This window comes from Bombina bombina, chromosome 4 (genome assembly GCF_027579735.1).
Source record: "Bombina bombina isolate aBomBom1 chromosome 4, aBomBom1.pri, whole genome shotgun sequence".
Lineage (NCBI taxonomy): Eukaryota > Metazoa > Chordata > Amphibia > Anura > Bombinatoridae > Bombina > Bombina bombina.
Genome location: NC_069502.1, coordinates 1,233,958,107 through 1,233,979,762, shown reverse-complemented (window position 1 = coordinate 1,233,979,762; position 21,656 = coordinate 1,233,958,107). Strand labels below are relative to the sequence as shown.

Below are 21,656 nucleotides of genomic sequence, written 5' to 3'. Positions count from 1 at the left end.
GACTAATGAGCGCAGAATAAAGGGATAACAAAGAGGTGGCCGTACGCAGTAAGTACAGAGGTAAAGCACAGACTAATGAGCGCAGAATAAAGGGATAATGATGAGGTGGCCGTACGCAGTAAGTACAGAGGTAAAGCACAGACTAATGAGCGCAGAATAAAGGGATAATGATGAGGTAGCCGTACGCAGTAAGTACAGAGGTAAAGCACAGACTAATGAGCGCAGAATAAAGGGATAATGATGAGGTAGCCGTACGCAGTAAGTACAGAGATAAAGCACAGACTAAAGAGCGCAGAATAAAGGGATAACAAAGAGGTGGCCGTACGCAGTAAGTACAGAGATAAAGCACAGACTAAAGAGCGCAGAATAAAGGGATAACAAAGAGGTGGCCGTACGCAGTAAGTACAGAGGTAAAGCACAGACTAATGAGCGCAGAATAAAGGGATAACGATGAGGTGGCCGTACGTAGTAAGTACAGAGGTAAAGCACAGACTAATGAGCGCAGAATAAAGGGATAACAAAGAGGTGGCCGTACGCAGTAAGTACAGAGATAAAGCACAGACTAATGAGCGCAGAGTAAAGGGATAACAAAGAGGTGGCCGTACACAGTAAGTACAGAGGTAAAGCACAGACTAATGAGCGCAGAATAAAGGGATAACAAAGAGGTGGCCGTACGCAGTAAGTCCAGAGATAAAGCACAGACTAATGAGCGCAGAATAAAGGGATAACAAAGAGATGGCCGTACACAGTAAGTACAGAGATAAAGCACACACTAATGAGCGCAGAATAAAGGGATAACGATGAGGTGGCCTACGCAGTAAGTACAGAGATAAAGCACACACTAATGAGCGCAGAATAAAGGGATAACGATGAGGTGGCCTACGCAGTAAGTACAGAGATAAAGCACAGAGTAATGAGCGCAGAATAAAGGGATAATAATGAGGTGGCCATACGCATTAAGTACAGACGTTAAGCACAGACTAATGAGCGCAGAATAAAGGGATAATGATGAGGTGGCCGTACGCAGTAAGTACAGAGATAAAGCACAGACTAAAGAGCGCAGAATAAAGGGATAATGATGAGGTGGCCGTACGCAGTAAGTACAGAGATAAAGCGCAGAATAAAGGGATAACAAAGAGGTGGCCGTACACAGTAAGTACAGAGATAAAGCACAGACTAATGAGCGCAGAATAAAGGGAGAATCATGAGGTGGCCGTACGCAGTAAGTACAGAGATAAAGCACAGACTAATGAGTGCAGAATAAAGGGATAACAAAGAGGTGGCCGTACACAGTAAGTACAGAGATAAAGCACAGACTAAAGAGCGCAGAATAAAGGAATAATGATGAGGTGGCCATACGCAGTAAGTACAGAGGTAAAGTACAGACTGAGCGCAGAATAAAGGGATAATGATGAGATGGCCGTACGCAGTAAGTACAGAGGTAAAGTACAGACTGAGCGCAGAATAAAGGGATAATGATGAGGTGGCCGTACGCAGTAAGTACAGAGAATAAAGCACAGACTAATGAGCGCAGAATAAAGGGATAACAAAGAGGTGGCCGTACACAGTAAGTACAGAGATAAAGCACAGACTAATGAGCGCAGAATAAAGGGATAACAAAGAGGTGGCCGTACGCAGTAAGTACAGAGATAAAGCACAGAGTAATGAGCGCAGAATAAAGGGATAATGATGAGGTGGCCGTACACAGTAAGTACAGAGATAAAGCACAGACTAATGAGCGCAGAATAAAGGGATAACAAAGAGGTGGCCGTACACAGTATGTACAGAGATAAAGCACAGACTAATGAGCGCAGAATAAAGGGATAACAAAGAGGTGGCCGTACGCAGTAAGTACAGAGATAAAGCACAGACTAATGAGCGCAGAATAAAGGGATAACAAAGAGGTGGCCGTACACAGTAAGTACAGAGGTAAAGTACAGACTAATGAGCGCAGAATAAAGGGATAACAAAGAGGTGGCCGTACACAGTAAGTACAGAGATAAAGCACAGACTAATGAGCGCAGAATAAAGGGATAACAAAGAGGTGGCCGTACGCAGTAAGTACAGAGGTAAAGCACAGACTAATGAGCGCAGAATAAAGGGATAACAAAGAGGTGGCCGTACGCAGTAAGTATAAATGAGCTGCCCCTGTAATCTCTTCCCGCAGCTGATGATGGCGCTGTCTAATCACCTGACTGCGGTGGAGTCTGAGAAGCAGAAGCTACGGGCGCAGGTGAGGCGCTTGTGCCAAGAGAACCAGTGGCTCCGGGATGAGCTGGCAAACACCCAGCAGAAGCTGCAGCACAGTGAGCAGAACGTGGCCCAGCTGGAGGAGGAGAAGAAACATCTGGAATTCATGAACCAGCTGAAGAAATATGATGAGGATGTGTCGCCTACAGTAAGGACGTCCCTTTAGTAGTTAAACACATAAGCCTGAGCAGCCGCCTAGAACCCTATAGCCCCCAGAAAGGCCTCGGCACCAGTCCAATAAAAATGTTTTCTGCGGCTCAGATGCCTTTAATCAGACGTAACGCTCCAGAACAATTTAGTTTATTTTCACACTAAACAATAAAGGCTACAAAATATCTTATAATCAATAAACTGCCCCCCCCAACAGGTACCTTGTGTTAATCTTCCAGAGATCCAAACCTATCCTGTTTGTCTTGTTCTGCTAGCTCCGGGGCTCTGTAGAACTCTATAGATGCACACCAGGGGGCTCTGAATACCATTATAAATGCACACCCGAGCGGCTCTGTGGACCACTATAAATGCACACCAGGGTCTCTGTAGACCTCTATAGATGCACACCAGGGGGCTCTGAATACCATTATAAATGCACACCCGAGGGGATCTGTGGACCACTATAAATGCACACCAGGGTCTCTGTAGACCCCTATAGATGCACACCAGGGGGCTCTGAATACCATTATAAATGCACACCAGAGAGACTCTGTAGACCCCTATAAATGCATGTTGGGGTCTCTCTAGACCCCTATAGATGCACACCGGGGGGCTCTGTAGACCACTATAAATGCACACCAGGGGTCTCTGTAGTCCCCTATAAATGCATGTCGGGGTCTCTCTAGACCCCTATAGATGCACACCGGGGGGGCTCTGTAGACCACTATAAATGCACACCAGGGGTCTCTGTAGACCCCTATAAATGCATGTCGGGGTCTCTCTAGACCCCTATAGATGCACACGGGGGGGCTCTGTAGACCACTATAAATGCACACCAGGGGTCTCTGTAGACCCCTATAGATGCACACCGGGGGCTCTGAATACCAGTATAAATGCACACCAGAGAGGCTCTGTAGACCCCTATAAATGCATGTCGGGGTCTCTTTAGACCCCTATAGATGCACACCGGGGGAGGTTCTGTAGACCCCTATAGATGCACACGGGGGGGGGGCTCTGTGACCCCTATAGATGCAAAACGGGGGGCTCTGTAGACCGTTATAGATGCACACTCCTGACTCCTCTAGTTACTGTACCCTCTCCTGACTCCTCCTCTACTTACTGTACCCTCTCCTGACTCCTCTAGTTACTGTACCTTATCCTGACTCCTCTAGTTACTGTACCCTCTCCTGACTCCTCCTCTAGTTACTGTACCCTCTCCTGACTCCTCTAGTTACTGTACCCTCTCCTGACTCCTCCTCTAGTTACTGTACCCTCTGCTGACTCCTCTAGTTACTGTACCCTCTGCTGACTCCTCTAGTTACTGTACCCTCTGCTGACTCCTCCTCTATTTACTGTACCCTCTCCTGACTCCTCCTCTAGTTACTGTACCCTCTGCTGACTCCTCTAGTTACTGTACCCTCTGCTGACTCCTCTAGTTACTGTACCCTCTGCTGACTCCTCCTCTATTTACTGTACCCTCTCCTGACTCCTTCTCTAGTTACTGTACCCTCTCCTGACTCCTCTAGTTAATGTACCCTCTCCTGACACCTCCTCTAGTTACTGTACCCTCTGCTGACTCCTCCTCTAGTTACTGTACCCTCTTCTGACTCTAGTTACTGTACCCTCTCCTGACTCCTCCTCCTAGTTACTGTACCCTTTTCTGACTCTAGTTACTGTACCCTCTCCTGACTCCTCCTAGTTACTGTACCCTCTCCTGACTCCTCCTCTAGTTACTGTACCCTCTCCTGACTCCTCCTCTAGTTACTGTACCCTCTCCTGACTCCTCCTCCTAGTTACTATATCATTTCTTACCCCACAGGAAGAAAAAGAGGGGGAACAATCCAAAGACAATCTGGATGAGCTTTTCCCAAATGAAGAGGAGGAGTCAGGGCAAGGAAGTGAGTATGTGGCAACAAAACATTGTACAAAAACATCACTCACATATTACACACTTCACACTCACACACTTCACAGAAATCACACTCACACACATGCATACTACACTTCTATACGCACACATATATATATATTCTTTTATTAATAGAATATCACCATAAATATTATCTCAGCGGTGTACTCCAGTTATGTGATATATATATATATGTATCTCCCCTAGGTTAAACTATTATATTTCAGCAGTTACCTCCAAACGATGTGGGTATATTTATCTTAGCAGTCGCCACCAGCGAGTTATATACTTACACAACAATAATTCTAACTAAAATTTAACATTTAATCCTTAGTTCTGATCAGTTACATTTGTATACACATTGAATATATTTATGTAAAAACTAGATTATGAATCAATTATACATGTTTATGCTGTTATAATTTTCTATACAAAGCAGACCATAAAGTATATATTTAAAAATTATCCATAGCTACAAATGAATCGCCTATTAAGATGTTACAAATGAGAATACCAGAACAATCTATAATTAGCCAGCAACTGTAATTTACTGCCACTATGTGGGTCACAAAGTTACAATGCTTAATTAATAACAACCAGAGAAATTGTATGTTATTAACACAACAGCCAATTTATATGCACTTTCTAAGAGATTTTACAATAAATAAGACTGACTTATAAATATAGTGTACAAAGTCTTTTCCAGCAATAAAATGATTTAGCACCAATATAATTATTTCTAAACTACACAGGTCTATGGAATCCCTACCTGCACTTATAATTTACACTTACAAATTACAGCTACAATTTAGTTATAGAATACCTTTGCTAAAATCCATTAAAATATAAAATAACAATATACATCACCAGCAAACCAGTATGAGAATTCAATATCCTGTGGCTTCTTGTTGGTCATACGTGAAGGGATATTCCACTATTTGCAAGGGTACAGGCATTAAAGGGACAGTAAACCTAAAAAATAATGTTATATAATTCTGCACATAGTGCAGAATTATATAACATTATTTAGGTGCTATAGCTATAAAACCCTTTTTTCACTTTTAATATTTAAAAAACATACCGCTTTTACAGACCCGCTCTCTGCTGAGCGGGTCTGTTTTTTTTAGTCAGCGCATCGGGCCAGCTGTATAGTCACAGCCCGGCCCGACCGCGCCATAAGATTAAGTGCAGCTCGCTCCTGCTCTGTCTGACAGCAGGAGCGAGCTTCACTTAATGCTATGGCGCGGTCAGGCCGGGCTGTGACTATACAGCTGGCCCGATGCTCTGACTAAAAAAAACAGACCCGCTCAGCAGAGAGCAGAGAGCGGGTCTGTAAAAGCGGTATGTTTTTTAAATATTAAAAGTGAAAAAAGGGTTTTATAGCTATAGCACCTAAATAATGTTATATAATTCTGCACTATGTGCAGAATTATATAACATTATTTTTTAGGTTTACTGTCCCTTTAAAGTTATCTTTCTTATCCTAAGAAAGGGTCCCAACAAAATGGAGTCAGAGAAACTAGCGCAACATGTGTGTATCTGTTTTAGCACAGCGAGTGTGTGCGTTTTAGCCAAGTGAGTCTGCAGCCAAAAAGTCTCCAAGAGGTTTTTTCTCTATGAATTTCTGAGTTTGTATCCGTTCACAGCTAGTGTAGCAGCTTTTATCAGTGATAAGCCACTCCTTCACTTCTAATCATTCCAACAGGAATTGTTTACACCCTTAATCGGAGCTTGTCTTTTCATTGGCCCTTCTGAGCTTGTCTTATCATAGGTTACTGGGAAATGCCTCTCTCTTAACAGCCAACCCTTTTGGCTGTAATACTGGTTTTAGGCCATCGGGGACAACAGACAGGAATGTAGTTTAATTAGCAAATACTACTATAGTAAAATATATATTTTTAAAGTGTTCATTTAATACACTTATATTTTATAGCTCAATAAATTATTTGGTTAAAATGATATGGTATTATTTAATTTGATTGAGCCTGAGTATTTCAAGACCAATCATGGCCTCATATCAATTCTATAGTGCATATATATGCATATATATATATATATATATATATATATATATATATATATATCTGACATACACATCCTCATGCGTGTCTTACTATAATGTTCTACTCATAATATTCCAAAAGATGTACTTAAAAAGTCATATTTTTATGAGTGGACTAGTAGTATAAACCAATAATTTCAGTATGACATCAGTCAATCTTTCAGGAACCCTAACAATATTTCATTTCATATTTTGCTGTTATATTGCTATAATTTTGAGTATATCTCTAAATATTATACGTACCTGCAATAGAGTTCTGTAGCAATTTAATCATGAGATATATATATATATATATATATATATATATATATATATATATATATATATATATATATATATATATATATATATATATATATAAACATTATTATTATTGACTATATATATTACATTTTATTATGGCACATGTCTCAACAGTGTTTAAAATATGGACCCCTATCTATGACATATTAATAGGATAACGTATTGCATTTGTATTCATTCATATTTGGAATCTCACTGGTTTAGCAGATGCCTGAAAGAAACAAAGATGGTATTTATTCTGAAGTAAGTTGGTTAAACATTTTAAATTCATCAATGCAGCTAATTATTCAATACAGTAGACATTTATTCTATATAGTATAATTTTCAGATCAATACATATATATAGATGTTTTCAATATGATCTGAGTATTTAAAATTATTATGAAGATTAGGCACAAATAATTTGTCATATAGAGACTTAAACTGTCAGATTGTCTGGGAGCTTGTGTATTGGAGCTCAGCATGGGACAATTTACACCCGGATAATAGATATTTAAATTTGTTTTCTATCCTAAGATCTCTTCCACACTGTAGACATCCAGGCTGGGTGCAGGGGGGATATGTAATTTTATTACACATCTTAGGCAGGAAGTCCTTAAATGCAATTCCTTTGAGTTTGGGACAAAGGTTTGCTCTCTCGGACATGTTAGGTCTGCAATGTGTCCTTGACAACAAGAAGGGGGGTCAACATCACCCATTAAAGTGTTGTCCACAATGCTGTATCATACAGCAATAAAGCTGTTACCAATAGCTTCCTATATGAATGAATTAATCAATATGATATCTGTGCACATAGCTTCCAATGATATCTCACCTTTTACATGACAATATATATACACACACATACTACACTTAACCTTGAAACTGAGTCCCCTAAGCACCTTTCTACCTTTTATTAGATGTGCTTATTGTAAAAAGCTGAGGTAGCTCCTCCATCTCATTTATGCGACTCATGTTTAGAATTTTTAATGCAATCATCCAACCTAATGCTGTTTCTTTTGGTATTAATGCACTTTCTGTTTGTTCATTACAGTAGAATGTTAATACTGTTTTACCTAGTGTGAAAGATTTTATCAAGGCTTCAGTTTCTGAGGTGTTGGCTGCTCTCACGCCTTCAAACAAGCGTAAAAGGTCCGTTCTACAAGTTCTCTCTGCCCTGGGATACTGTTATGTCTTCAGATCTTCAGCTGATGTTGAACTGATATTTCCTTCTAATGGCAGTGAGAGTCCATGAAAACCTACAGGAAAATCTGGATCTGAAAGCTCTAAGCAGATTTGTAAGGATTCTAGATTTCAAAATGGAAACTATTCGGACTGTTCTGCCTTTTGTCTATCAAGATCAGTTTATGTCCACAATAGATTTAAAGGATGGTTATATTCATGTTCTAATTCACAGAGAACATTTCCAGTTTCTGAGGTTTGCCTTTCTGGACATGGGTTTTCAGTTTGTTGCTCTATGATTTTGGTCTGGCTACAGCTCCAAGACCATTCACAAACGTTCTAGGTGTCCTTTTGTTTATAATCAGAACTCCAAATATTGCTGTGTTTCCATACCTAGACGACATCTCTTGGTTCAAGCTCCATTTCTTCCTTTAGCAGAATCTCACACCAACCGACTTTTGCTGTTTCTTTAACAACATGGTGGGAGGATACATTTTCCAAAAAGTTCTTTGCATCCTCAGACAAATGTAACTTTCTTGGGTTTTCAAATAGATTCAGTCTCCATGAGTCTTTCTCTAACAGAGCAGGGAAGGTTAAGGTTGTTGTCAGCCTATCTGAACCTTCAGTCTCTCACTTCCCCTCGGTTGCTCTTTGTATGGTAGTTGTAGGTCTTATGATAGTAGCTTCAGATGCAATTCCATTTGCTTGTTTTCACCTGAAACCTCTTCAGTTTTGTATGCTTTGTCAATGGTGCAGAGATTATACTCAGCTGTCTCAAAACATATTTCTTTCCAGTGGCATGGAGAGTCCACAAATCCATTCTAATTACTAGTGGGAATTCAACTCCTGGCCACCAGGAGGAGGCAAAGAACACCCCAGCAAAGCTTAGAATATCCTCCTACTTCCCACAATTCCCCAGTCGTTCTTTTCTTTGTATATCAGGAGGATGTGCGAAGATGGTGTCTGAAGATATTTAATCCTTTTAAGGGGTATTTTCTTCTTAAAACAGGGAGCATCCACAGCTGCATTTATTACATTTGGGAAATACAGAACCTGGCCACCAGGAGGAGGCAAAGACACCTTAGCCAAAGGCTTAAATACCTTCCCCACTTCCCTCATCCCCAAGTCATTCTTTGCCTTTTGTCACAGGTTGGCAGAGACGTGTCAGAAGATTACGGAGTAGTCTCTTATGGAGGGTAGTACTCTTCAAGATGGGACTGAAGTTTTAAATAGTCCTGTCTGCCTCTCAGTGAGAGCATGGATGAAAATTAGAGTCCGGAGATGCAGGGAGAGTCTTTCTGCGAAACCATCCCGATTCATATTAACAGCTCCTTAAGCAATCAGCTTTGACAAATTTCGCTGCCTGTTTTCTTTCTTCCATGTCAGAAGCAACGCTACTATCTGTCAAACTTGAAGGACGGTGTTACTGTTCCACGGCATAGATTCCGGTAAGATAGTTTCATTTTCCTTTTCATTGTGGGAATATAATGTAATGATAGAAGACAGGGTCTCAGTGGGACTCCTTTATCTTTATAAAAACAAGGGTTAATATCTCCTGAGGGGGTTAATGAACAGTGGGGTACTTTAATCATGTTTGTTATGTGATTCTGTCTGCTTATGTGTAGAAATGTTGGGGTTCATGGCTTTTACGGAACGTACAAGTTTTTTCGAGCTGCGCAGTTCTTGTGGACTGGCGCGCTTTTCCTTTGGCCTGCATGTTGCACCTTGTGACCTGTCACGTTTTCGTTCTCTATTTCCGTGTTCTTGACCGAGTGTCAGTGGAGAGGGTCTGTTCTCTGCTTGTCTGGGTCATAGGAGGTGGTGAGTGCCCCAGCCATTGGGTGTGTAAAGTGCCAGTTATTTTTGTCCATAATTTAATCAGTTAAGTTATGGAGGATTCTGATTTTTCGGAGAAGGATTTCTCTGATTCAGATTCTGTTACCTGCGTAGATTGTATGGAGGCCTGGGTAATCCAACCCACTCAATTATGTTCCATATGCCATAATAGAGTGCTCTTGTTTCCTACTGGGGCGAAATTAGAGACCGCTGAGCCATCCGCCTCTGAAGATTCTGTGTCCCGTGAGGTGTATTCCCTGGAATCTTCTGTTCCTACACAGACAGTTGTCCCAAATAACGTTACCCCTTCTCCGGAAGGATGTTTATTTCCACCAGAGGTTACTGCACTGTTTCGCATTGGCCATATATTTGGTGCACTTACATCTTCCTGATTGCAAGCGAAGAGCTTATCCGTGTCCTCTTAACCTGGGGGCGTCAGGTGAGCGATCGATTATATCAGGGGTATAGCCTTCAGGGGCGGGGCCTTCAGATGCCCCGCCGGAGGGAGTCTTGCCTTTAGATTCAGACTGGCACGCCTGCGTGTACTGCTGAGGCATGTGTTGGCAGCATTGGAGGATTCCATTTCTGATTTGTCAACGAATTCTCAGTCTTCTGAATCAGATGGCGAATAGTGCTAGACGAGTGGGGGGATGGAGATCCTACTCCTGATCTTCTTTCGTTTGTGTATCTAATCCCAGTTCTGAGCTCTTGAGGAATCGGTTCTCTGACAGGCTGGCTCTGTTAGTGTTTCCATTCCTTTTTGGCTTTCACCTGCGGGTGCTGCCTACTTTCTTTTGATCCGGTTAGGATGTGTTTTATTTCTTTCATTTCCAGAGCTCGAGACTTTTAGGAAGATTTTTTCTTCTCTGGGATTTGGATACTGGCGATTTTATGGTCGCGATAGATGTTGCTTCTGGCGGAAGTTAAAAAAAAAAAATTTTTAGGAGACAATGCCTCAGAGCTTATTTGTCTATCGTTTGTCTGTTTATTTAGTCTAGCCCTGCTAAGGTTTAGAACTTTCAGTTGGCCTTTGAACAGTTTGATCGTACCCTGAACATCAGGCTGGTCCTGGTTGGGTACTATTTCACTCTGTTCTTCTGAGGTTTATTTCAGACATTTTGTATCCTTGACAACAGGCTGGTCTAGTAAGTTTGGTTACTTCTTGTTAAGAGGTTGTTTTCTTGTTTCTACAAGGTATATTAGGCCCTTCTATCCTAGATATCAGGCTGGTCCTAGTTTATTTAATCTTTGTGGGGTGTCAAGTGTCTTGTCCCTGCATAGCTTGGATGGTAAGCTGGGATTACGAATCCTGCTATAGCAGTATATTTGTAGTTCCTGAGGTCCTTTGGACAGGAACTAGAGTCCTCCCTTCCGAGGGGGATCAGATGACTGCATGGAGATCTTGAGTACCTGGTGTAGGGGGTTATTAATTTCCCCTCTATTGGTACTCCATTGTGGATTGAATTGTCCTATTCTGGTTCCAATCTCCTTCGCCAGTGCTTCTCTGCTCTTTTTCGAGGATTGCTGTATTTTCGCTTACCCTTGCCTTTTTGGGTAGGACTTCCTGTCATGTGGTTGAGGAGACCCGGTTCTTAGGGAACGTTTTTTCTTGCAGTATCCTCTTCTTCTTTTTTTTTTTTTTAATTTGTTTTTATTGAGGTTTCAAAAGATATTACAAAGAGTCATAGGAAAAATATGATAAAGACATACAAGAAAATAACATCCAATGCAAAATATTGTCCAATATTCCAGGACACAGGGTGTCTGTAAAGTAAATAAAACAAACTTAAATTAAACCTTGTTTTTACATTTTAGGATTCTAGGATTCCCCCCATTGGACAAAAGGCCACTCTTGGGCCTGTACAATTTCGTGTGACATAGTGAGGGGGGACTAATACATCTCAAAGGCCACTCTTGGGCCATAATGACTTAACGGTTTAATAAACTAGATACTAGCAATGGCAATAAGAGTACCATAACTTGCAGAGTTAATAGTATTGTGTAACGGTCAGATCATACACAGCACTTCAACAGAGTATGAAAACAAAAGGTTAAGTTGTGTATATATGTGTGTATATATATATATATATATATATATAATCTATGGAGCACGTAAATCCCTAGATAACTAGCTTGTATAATACTACTCTAAGCTAGTCCTTAACATTTATCAAGGTATGTCACATAACATGGGTAGTGAAGTACCGAAACATAATTTTATATCAAGGGGTGTGGGCAACCTTGGAGCATTAATAGTCTCACATATAAATAAATATAGGAATGCACTCTGAAACTAACACATATAATATATAGACTGCATCGTAAAACAAACAAGTTAAAGGTGAAGATATAGTACTAGGTCACTGACCACTAAGTGCTGAGGGTTTCTAATAGCATAAAGGTATAGACACAATGCCCCATCTAAACAGTGCAAGAAGTTGTTCCATAGAGGCTGACTGCCATTCCTTATCTGGCCTAAGAATATACTTTATGGAAAGGTTGCCTATACTGCACCCATCCAGCTATGTATGGGCAATATTTTTTTATTAAGAGGGATTATGCCTGATGGGTACAAAGACTGACCTAATCTATATAGATAGCCATCTATGCAGAATTCCAATTGGAAGTTGTGGGTATGTAGCTCTAGAGACTTATATAGAACAAAATAAAGGCCCTCCGGCTTAATTTATAGCAGTCAGGACATGTGGAGGGTGGTAGAAATAACTAGCTTCTTGGTCCTAAGGTAATTATGTATCTTCCAGAGACTAATCTGAAAGCCTTTTTAAGTGAGATGAATTTACGTAATGTTAAAGGTATAAACTCCATATTATGTCAGGATGGTTAGAACACCAGCTAAAGTAGCATATGACCTAAGGTATGTGGAGGAAATCTTAAAACATTTAAACAGTACCTATAATAAAGCATGCGTGAGCCTACCAACTAAGCAGGCATGATAAGGTTAGTTTCCCATTTTCCAAACATTTTATATTATATAGAGGGGAGAAAAAACAACAATAAGCATAGTAAGGAAAATAAAATAACGTAAAGGTACAATATGATCACAGAATTTGGAATTACTCTGAATCAAACGTTTTGCCCTCTCTGATAGATTTTTCAAAGGGCTATGTGCGGTTCATATATAAGTCCTTCAGCCGATCCCCTGTTTGTGTCTCAAAGTCAGGTTGTTAATGAGGGTTCCCTCAAGACGTTTTACAACCCACTGAGCGGACCCTGTCAGAAGCGGATCTCTCTCAAGTGATGTTACCTCTAACCGGCAAGACTCCATTAGATGACATTCTAGATAGAATTAAGGCTCTTAAGCTAGCTAATTCTTTTATTACTGATGCCGCTTTTCAAATTGCTCAATTAGCGTCAAAAAATGCAGGATTTGCTATTTTAGCACGTAGAGCATTGTGGCTCAAATCTTGGTCTGCTGATGTGTCATCAAAACATAAGCTTTTAGCTATTCCCTTTAAAGGTAAGACCCTTTTTGGGCCAGAATTGAAGGAGATCATTTCTGATATTACAGGAGGTAAGGTAAGGGCTCCTCCTCCTCCTCCTCCTTCCTCTTTCCTCTTTCCTCTTTTCCCTCAGTGGATATAATGGGGGCTTATTATCTCTTTATATTGGGAGATATACAAATTTGGACAGCACTGACAGGGCACTATAATGCATTGTGAGGACATAAGGGGGTTAATATTCTCCCTTTTTATTTTGAGGCTGGCTTTTGAGCGTGAATGTCTCTACTTGGGCTTATGTATTTGCCCTTATAGGTAATGCTTATAGTTTTGGGCAAGAAGCCCTACGGAACAAATGTTTGACTATAGTGTTTTACTTAGACTAGAAGCGCAGCGTAACTCGCACACTTTCTAGCCTTGTCACATCAGAAATTGTTCTCTGCGGTCATGTGACTGCTTTCCAATGAGCGACTTTCACTTTCTCAGTCGACTTGGAGAGCGGAGTACCTAGGAGCGTGTTCTGATCGTAAGAAGAGTCATTGGGACTTTCTCCTCAGCGGATCCGTGGGATTTTCAGTCCTTTTTAGAGCCGTTGCTGCAAATAGCTCTTTACTAACTCTGGTCCCTTTTCTGTGTCGCCGGAGGGGTCATTCTCCCCAGCAAGGCTGGGGCTATAGCGGTGCCTGTTTTTTTAAAACTTTATACTCTATTCCTCCCATATTTGTTTGAAAAAAGTGTCTTTCTTTTATAACATCATAGACCTTATATTTGTATTGCTCCTGGGAACCAATAATAAACATTATGGATTTTGATAAAAATGTATCTGTCTTTTGACAAATGTTTGCATTGTTTGAAGGCTCAGATTATTCCTCCTGTGCAGTTTTTTTTCCACAAGTGTAAATAAGATGTTACTTATCTAAAAATAAAGATACCCTCTCAGAGCCATCTGTCTCTCTCAGGATATTGTTGTCCATGACATGCCTCTACTTTCTCCTCAGACGTCCCCGTCTTTGGCAGTTTCACTAGCAGTGCCCTGTGGTTCCTCTCAATCAGTTCCTGGGGGTGTATATTTGACTTCTGCAGTTTCTGCAGCCCTGAGTGCTTTACCTATTTCGGGTAAAAGGAAGAGGAAATCTAAGAACATTTCTTCTAAGTCAGGTATTTCTGATTCAGCCAAGACTGCTTTAGCCAGTTTATCTCAGTTATCTGAAGATCACTCCTCAGTTACTTCTAAGGGTGCGATTTCTGATTCTTAATCTGCTGTAGTGAGTACAGCAGATTTATAGGGGGTTAATTTTTAGTTTTAAGCTTGAACACCTCTGTTTGCTTTTGATGGAGGTTCTAGCTACTTTGGAAGATTCTGAAGATACAGTTACAGTTACTGTGGAAGTATTTCCTGTTCTAGATCTCATGTCTGACATTTCTCAGGAATAGGAGAAACCGGGTGTCCCTTTTCCCCTGTCTCCTGTCTTTAAAAATATGTTTCCTGTTACAGACACTGTGGGGGACCTTTTGGGGACTGTTCCTAAAGTGGAGGGTGCTATATCCACATTAGCCATGAGAACCACTGTTCCTCTAGAGGATAGTACCTCCTTTAAAGATCCTATGGATAGGAAGATAGAAGGTTACTTAAGAAAGATGATTCTTCATCAAGGCCTTCAATGGCAACCAGTTGCTAGTATTGCTACGGTTGCAGGTGCTGCCTCCTACTGGTGTGACTCCTTATCAGAGCTGATATCGGAGGAAACTACATTAGAGGAGATCCAAGACCGGATCAAGGCTTTAAAGCTGGCTAATACCTTTTATCTGTGATGCCAGCATGCAAGTAGTCCTTTTGGGTCCTAAGATCTCAAGTTTTGCTGTTGGAATTATTGATAAAAAGGAATGTGGTTATCTTTACACAAAGTTCCCTAGGGTTCTGGTTTTTTTACTGTATCCCAAAATTTCATAAGAACCGAAGGGATCCTCCAGGACGTCCCATAATATCTGGGATAGGGAGTGTTACAGAGAACCTGGGGAACCATGTGGACAGCTATTTTTTTTTTTTTTTTTTTTTTTTTTTTTTTATACTTTATATTTACAGCGCAACTTACAGTGACAATCAGAAGAGAAAAATTACAAATCCAATCAACATAATACAGTATATCATCTAACATTATCACTGCAGCAACACTGGGTTTTCTATTTTTTTTTAAATTCTCAATAAACCTTTGTATCTCCTCACTCTCTCTATTCTTATCTCTCCTCCAGCTGCTATTTTAGGGCGATGCGTTAAATACATTGGTAGTAAATTACTGTTCTTGTTACCATCTCTTCTCTAAAGTTACCTTTTCAGACCCTTATTTAGTTCCTTCATTAGTCTTGCTGATGTCTATCTGGCTCTTTCCTGCTGTCGGTTAATAAGCAGGTATGCTTGAAGCCATGAGAGAACTTAGACTCCTTCCCCTAATCTATTAACACTCTCCCCCCCCCCTCCCAATACTTTATCTTCTTCAAAGATTTCGCCTCTCCCTCAGGCACCATCTCCAGGGTCTCCCCCCCTCTCCCCCTCAAAACAGATCCGAATACCGTTGGTTTGTCTGGGCCTTAAGTGAAAATATTCCATTTCCCCCGCAGTTGTGCATTTAATATGTAGTCGGAGTCCTTGAAAGGGTAAATGATTTGCTTTTGGTGTGTATTGTCCAGTGTGTCAATAAGGGGTTCCCATTTGGTCATGAACTTTCTTGTTCTCCGTGTTATATCTCCCTGGGTGTCTATTTGTTCATATATCATCTGCTTTCTCAACATTTCCTTAAGTTGCATTAGGTGTGGGGGAACCTGTGTCAGCCACTGCTTAAGAATAAGTCTCCTGGCGTGTAGTATTACATTGTGTATGAACTCTGTGTGTTTTTTAATCCTTGACTGTGGGTGTAGAAATATCACCATTTCAGAAGTTAGATTGATTCTTTCCCCTGTGCTTCTCTCTATCCATCTCTGTGTCATACCCCAAAACTTTGCTAATTTTGGACATTGCCATGTCATGTGTAGTATATTTGGGTTGGAGTTTGAGCATTTTGGACATAAGCCCGATGTGTCCTGCTTCCACTTGTGGAACAGTTTAGGTGTTATATAGGCATTGTGGACCAATTTAGTATGAGATTCTCTTATTTCCTTTGACAGTGAAGCCTCTCTCACCTTTGCAAAGCTTTGCTCAATACATGTGTCTGTAATGTTCTGCCCTGTTAGTGTATTCCAAGTATTCTTAAGGCGTGTTAAGCTAGCTTTATTAGATTTCATTTGGAGGATTTTATAAGTATGGGAAATGGATGTCATTCCTCCTTTTGTTAGAGTCAAGAGTCTGTAGATGTCGCAGTTAGCGTCTGGCATTTTCCCAGATCTCAGCAGATTCTGCACATAGTGCCTCATCTGAAGGTAGGCAAAGTGGTGGCAGTTGGGTACACCATAGTCCCTTTGCAGGTCTATAAATGGTCGGACTGTTACCCCATTTACCGAAAGAACATGCTTAATAGTTGTCACCCCCCACTCGTGCCATTGTTTAAACGGTTTTGTGGTAAACCCTGCAGGAAAATCTGGGTTGCCTCTCAGAGGCAAGAAGGTTGTGTGGTTAGGTGAGACTCCCAAAGCCCTACACATCTTCCACCACGCCTTTACCGGGCGGCTGAGCAGGGTCGCTTCCCCTAAGATAGTATCTACTTGTGCGCGAGTCATGTGGGGTAACATCTTCAGTGACTATGGTTTAATGAATTCTGTCTCTAATGTGCTGTTGGTAAAGTGTCCCCCATCTATCAACCAGTCCATCACGTATTTAGTCAAGGCTGCCCAATTGTAATATTCGATATTTGTTAGCCCAAAACCTCCCATCTCTGGCCTACACGCCATCTTCTGATAGCTAATTCTATGTTTTTCCCCCCTCCATGCAAAATGTAGGATGTTTGTGTAGAAGCTCTGGGAGCATCTGTAATATGTAGAGTAGTTTAAGGAACAGAATCATTTTAATTAGCTCTACTCTTCCTGGTAGTGTCAACGGCAAGGTATTCCAGGTCAGTAGCATTTGTTTCAGAGCCTTCAATAATGGTTTAAGATTAACTCCATACCACTGGGCTGGGCCTCTAGTCAAAGTGACACCTAGATATTTAAATGTATGTGTGATTACTTTAAAGTTATCTTCTAGTGGTAAGTCAGGATTTTTATTTTGTTACCATAGCAGTTCAGACTTTTCTTTTATTTATCTGGTAACCTGAGATGCTGCTAAACTCAGCGATGATCTTTATTATGTTGGGGATATTTCTCCTAGGGTCTTGAGTGTATAGTACCATGTCATCAGCAAAAAGTGATAAATGGATAACCTCTTTGCCCATTCTCAAACCTGCCGTTTCTTTTCTTATTCTAATAGCTAAGGGCTCTAACCCAAGATCAAAAAGAAGTGGGGAGAGAGGGCATCCTTGTCTCATGCCCCTCTTGAGCGAGAATGTTTTAGACGGTGTCCCGTTTATCAGGATCACCGCTTGGGGACTGCTATAAATAGTTTTAATGGCTCTTATGAAGGGTCCCTGTATACCAAAATTTTCCCATAGTAGTGAATAAGTGATCCCATAGTATTTTATCAAACGCCTTCTCAGCGTCTACTAGGATCAAACAGGCATCTTCCACATTTTGATACTTGCTCTCACTACCCTGTTTCAGGAAATGTGTGAGTATTAGTTGTAATTTTCTCGTATTTTTGACTGCTGTCCTACCCTTTGCAAATCCAGTTTGATCTTCGTGAACTAATAGGGGGAGTAGCCCCGCTAATCTATTAGCTAGTAACTTAGTGAATAACTTGTAGTCCGAATTTAGCAGGGAGATCGGTCGGTAAGATGACGTTAATAGAGGGTCTGTGTCTGGTTTGGGGAGGACCGTAATATTGGCTTCCGTGAATCTGTTGGGCAATTTAGATTTCCCTTCTAAAATTGCATTGAATAGTGATGCAAGTGTATCCGCCGTTTCTCTTAATCATTTTGTAGAATTCCCCAGGCAACCCATCTGGTCCCGGGATTTTCTCTAATGGGAGTGTGTCAATTGCTTTTAATAACCTCCGAGGGTTGGATTCAGGCAACCTCCGAGGGTTGGATTCAGGCATTTAATTTCTGCAATTGTTCCTCATCTAACTGCGGGAGTTTTAAATCTTTCCAGAACTTTTCTTTTTTAACTGGATCTATTCCTTGGGAGTTGTATAAAGTCGAGTAGTAGTCATTAAATGCTTTCTGTATTTCCGCGTCTGATGTGAGTATGTTGTCTTTATCTTTAATAGCCATTATGGTGTTTGGCTTTCTATCTAGTTTAGTGAGTCTTGCTAATAGCTTCCCAGTGCGATTCCCGTATCGATAGTACTTAGTTTGAGAATGGTCTTGGGCATTAATCGACTTCTGTATGAGGTAGGGGTGTCTGAGGGCTTTAACATCCCTATATTTGACTATTTCTTTCTGTGGGGTTCCGCAAGTATTGATTTCTAGCATTTAATAACTGGCTCAAAAGTAATTCCCCTCCAATTCTGAGTGTTTTCCTTACTTTGGCTGCATATGCTGTGACCATTCCCCTCAACACCTCCTTTGCTGACTCCCAGAATAGGGAGATATCATTTAGGTGCTGAGCATTCAGCTCTTTGTACGCTAACCACTCCCCAATTAGGTATTTGTGTAAATTTAAGTCTTGGAAGAGGTGTGTAGGGAATCTCCATCTATGTGCCTGCCTATGGGGTGTATTGTTATCTATGTGTAGTGAGACTGGGGCATGATCCGAGATGGCTATCGGGTCTATCTTTACATCTGTTATGCGGGAGCAGAGAGAATTGGTGACAAGGAAGTAGTCTATACGTGACAAGGTCGTTTTATCCGGGTGTAGACAAGTGTAGTCTCTTGCTTTTGGGTTCCTGTCTCTCCAAACATCAGATAAAGAGAGCGTGTTTCTAAAGATTTTTAGTATGCGTGTTTCCCTCTTTGAGCCTGGCCATAGCACGGATTGCCGTGGGGAATATTGTTGATTGCGAAACCTGCCGGTGTGTGTGGTGCGATGTTGTAGTCACCCCCCATTACAATAGGGAGCTCCGAGAACTGTATGAGTTGGGCCTAGTCAAGAATGCCTTCTTTTCAGTGTCTGGTCCATACACTCCGCACAGTACCATGTGTAGGGCCCCAATTTTTAATCTAGCTATCGGGTACCTTCCCTCAATATCTGCAACAAGTTGTGATATAGAATAACTCAGGCCTTTGCAAAAGAGAATTGCCACTCCTCTGGCTCTCTTCCCCTCGTATGGGGTGTACAAAACCTCCCCCACCCATTCCTGTTTGAGTTTCTGGTGTTCTTTCTGTGAAAGATGAGTTTCTTCCAATATTGCTATATCTGTTCTTTTGATGTTCAACTGTCTAAGGATAGCTTTTCTTTTTATTGGGGAAGTAATCCCCCCTACATTCCACGTGGTCAACTTCATTTTATCCTAGTATGTATGGTTGTCTTATGTGATCTAGTTTGGTCTTGATTAAGGGCTCTAAAGTGAGTATCATGTGTTGGGTACCTTACAGTATTTGTCCAGGAAACCAGTCCTCCCTGTTGCTGTGTTTCTGCAGGGTTTCTACCCCTTAACCCTGGAGCGGCGCCCAAAGGAAAGACGGATCAGCTCTTTCTCTAGTGCAAACAGTATATAAAAGCATATATATGAATAACAGTGGAATCAAACTTCAAAATTTACGTTTTAAACTTTCCCCTCCTTCAGGGTCTTAACTATATAATAGTAAACAGAACCTTTATTTATTAGTAATCCCCCCCCTCACTTTGTAAGGATACAAATGTTCATGGCTATATCTGTTCACGACCGTTATTCTTGTCTTCTGCAGGCCCAGCCAGATCTCTGGCCTAAGATATTGTGTCCTCTTCATTTGCAACCTGCTGCCTTTCTCTTTCCCTTTGTAGGTGTAGTTTAAGTTGTTCAGGCGACTCGAAGAACAGTGGTCCTCTCTCTGTGTGAAGTCTTAATCTTGCCGGGAACAGCAAGGCTGCTGTTCTGCCCTGTTCACTGAGTTGCTTACAATATGGTGAGAACTCTCTTCTCCTGGCTGCTACTGCCGCTGATTAGTCCTGGAACAATAAAATTCTCTTTCCTTCATATTCCAATGAGGTGGTTTTCCTGTAAGCTTGTAAAATTGTTATTTTATCTTTGAAATTAAGGTACTTCACCATAACTTGGCACGGTTGTTGGTTGTTTTGCCCCTGCCTTCTTTGGTCTCCCACTCTGGGCTCTTTCCACTGTACATGGTAAGGATTCCTTTGGAATGTTTAACAGATTTGGCAAGATGGTTTCTTTAAACTCCACTAGCTGTGAGCCCGGGAGCGACTCTTGGATTCCCACCATCCTAAGGTTGTTTCTGTGCGACTTGTTTTCTAAGTCATTGATTTTTGCCCACAGCCGTTCATTTTGTTGTTGCAGGGTATGAACATGGGATTCAGTTTCTCTATGGCGGGTTTCTCCATCCGCTACTTTCTGTTCTACCTGTGTCAGTCTGCCATTAAAGGATTTAACTTCTGCTGTGAGTGAATCCATACCCGTTTGAAGCTGATCAATCTTTGGCAAGAATAGTGCCGAAATCTGTGAGACAATCGGGTGTGTGTCCATAGAGTTGGTGGGGTTGATGTCCTCCGCAAGCACCAGGGCCTGCTGAGCCTCCGCCTGATTTTTCTTCTTATCAGCGTTCTTTAGTCTGTTCGCCATAGTGTCTGTTTTATTAATGTAAGAGTTATAATATTTTTACACACAGGTCTGGGAATCTCACAGCTGCTGTTTCCAACTGTGCTTGATTGTTATTTTACTCTTGTTGCTAAGAGGTTTGGTTTAGGGAGCTACTGGGCCTGAGTCCGCCAGATTCATCAATGAATCGGGCCTGCGGTGGGTGAGTGGGGGGATGAGGACCCTCGTGGCCTAGCCCTGCGTGCTGACTTTATTTTAAGAATCAAGGAGTCCATTCAAAGAGGGTGGGCTGTCCTACCCGCTGGTGTTGGCAGGTTTAATGTATAGGGTCTCGTATTCTTTCCAACTCACTGGGGTTTCACTTTAACTAAGAGGGAAAGTCTGTTTTTGTCAGTTTAATCTGCTTTGCGTTATGTCGATAGATGATGTGATACTTTGTGCCCCTTTTCTTTCACTTCCTCTGGCTCCTAGCATTTGTTGAGGGTTATTATGCTTCCTGTGCTGGTATAAACATAAACAAGAGATGGGCTGGGGCTTTGCTTCTGTTGTGTAGCTAAGCACTCCTCTGATTTAAGCTCAATGATGCCTTAATGTGATGTGGCTTTAATCTGTCTTGAACCACAAGTGATTTGTCCCCAGCCTGCTCTATTCCGTTCTCTCTGTGCTTTATAAGGTCTATTTGTGCTAACTTTATTGAGCGCAATCTTCCCCTGCCTTCATTGAAGGACTGACTCTTAAGCCCTCTGTTGCTCTCCTAGGTTGTTTGTCTGGGCTTTCTGTAACCCAGTGTGCGTGTGCTGCTCCTCCTAT

The 21,656-nt window shown here is 41.4% G+C and overlaps 1 protein-coding gene across 2 annotated transcripts in view; it reads left to right on the top strand.

Annotated features, from left to right (window-relative positions):
* KLC4 (kinesin light chain 4) overlaps positions 1–21,656 on the top strand; it is a 253,008-nt gene that overhangs the window by 44,985 nt on the left and 186,367 nt on the right. For both annotated transcript variants that reach the window (XM_053712779.1, XM_053712781.1), the window contains exons 3-4: positions 2,168–2,398; positions 4,220–4,298. In XM_053712779.1, the coding sequence (XP_053568754.1) occupies positions 2,168–2,398; positions 4,220–4,298 (310 nt within the window). The remainder of the gene's footprint in view (positions 1–2,167; positions 2,399–4,219; positions 4,299–21,656) is intronic.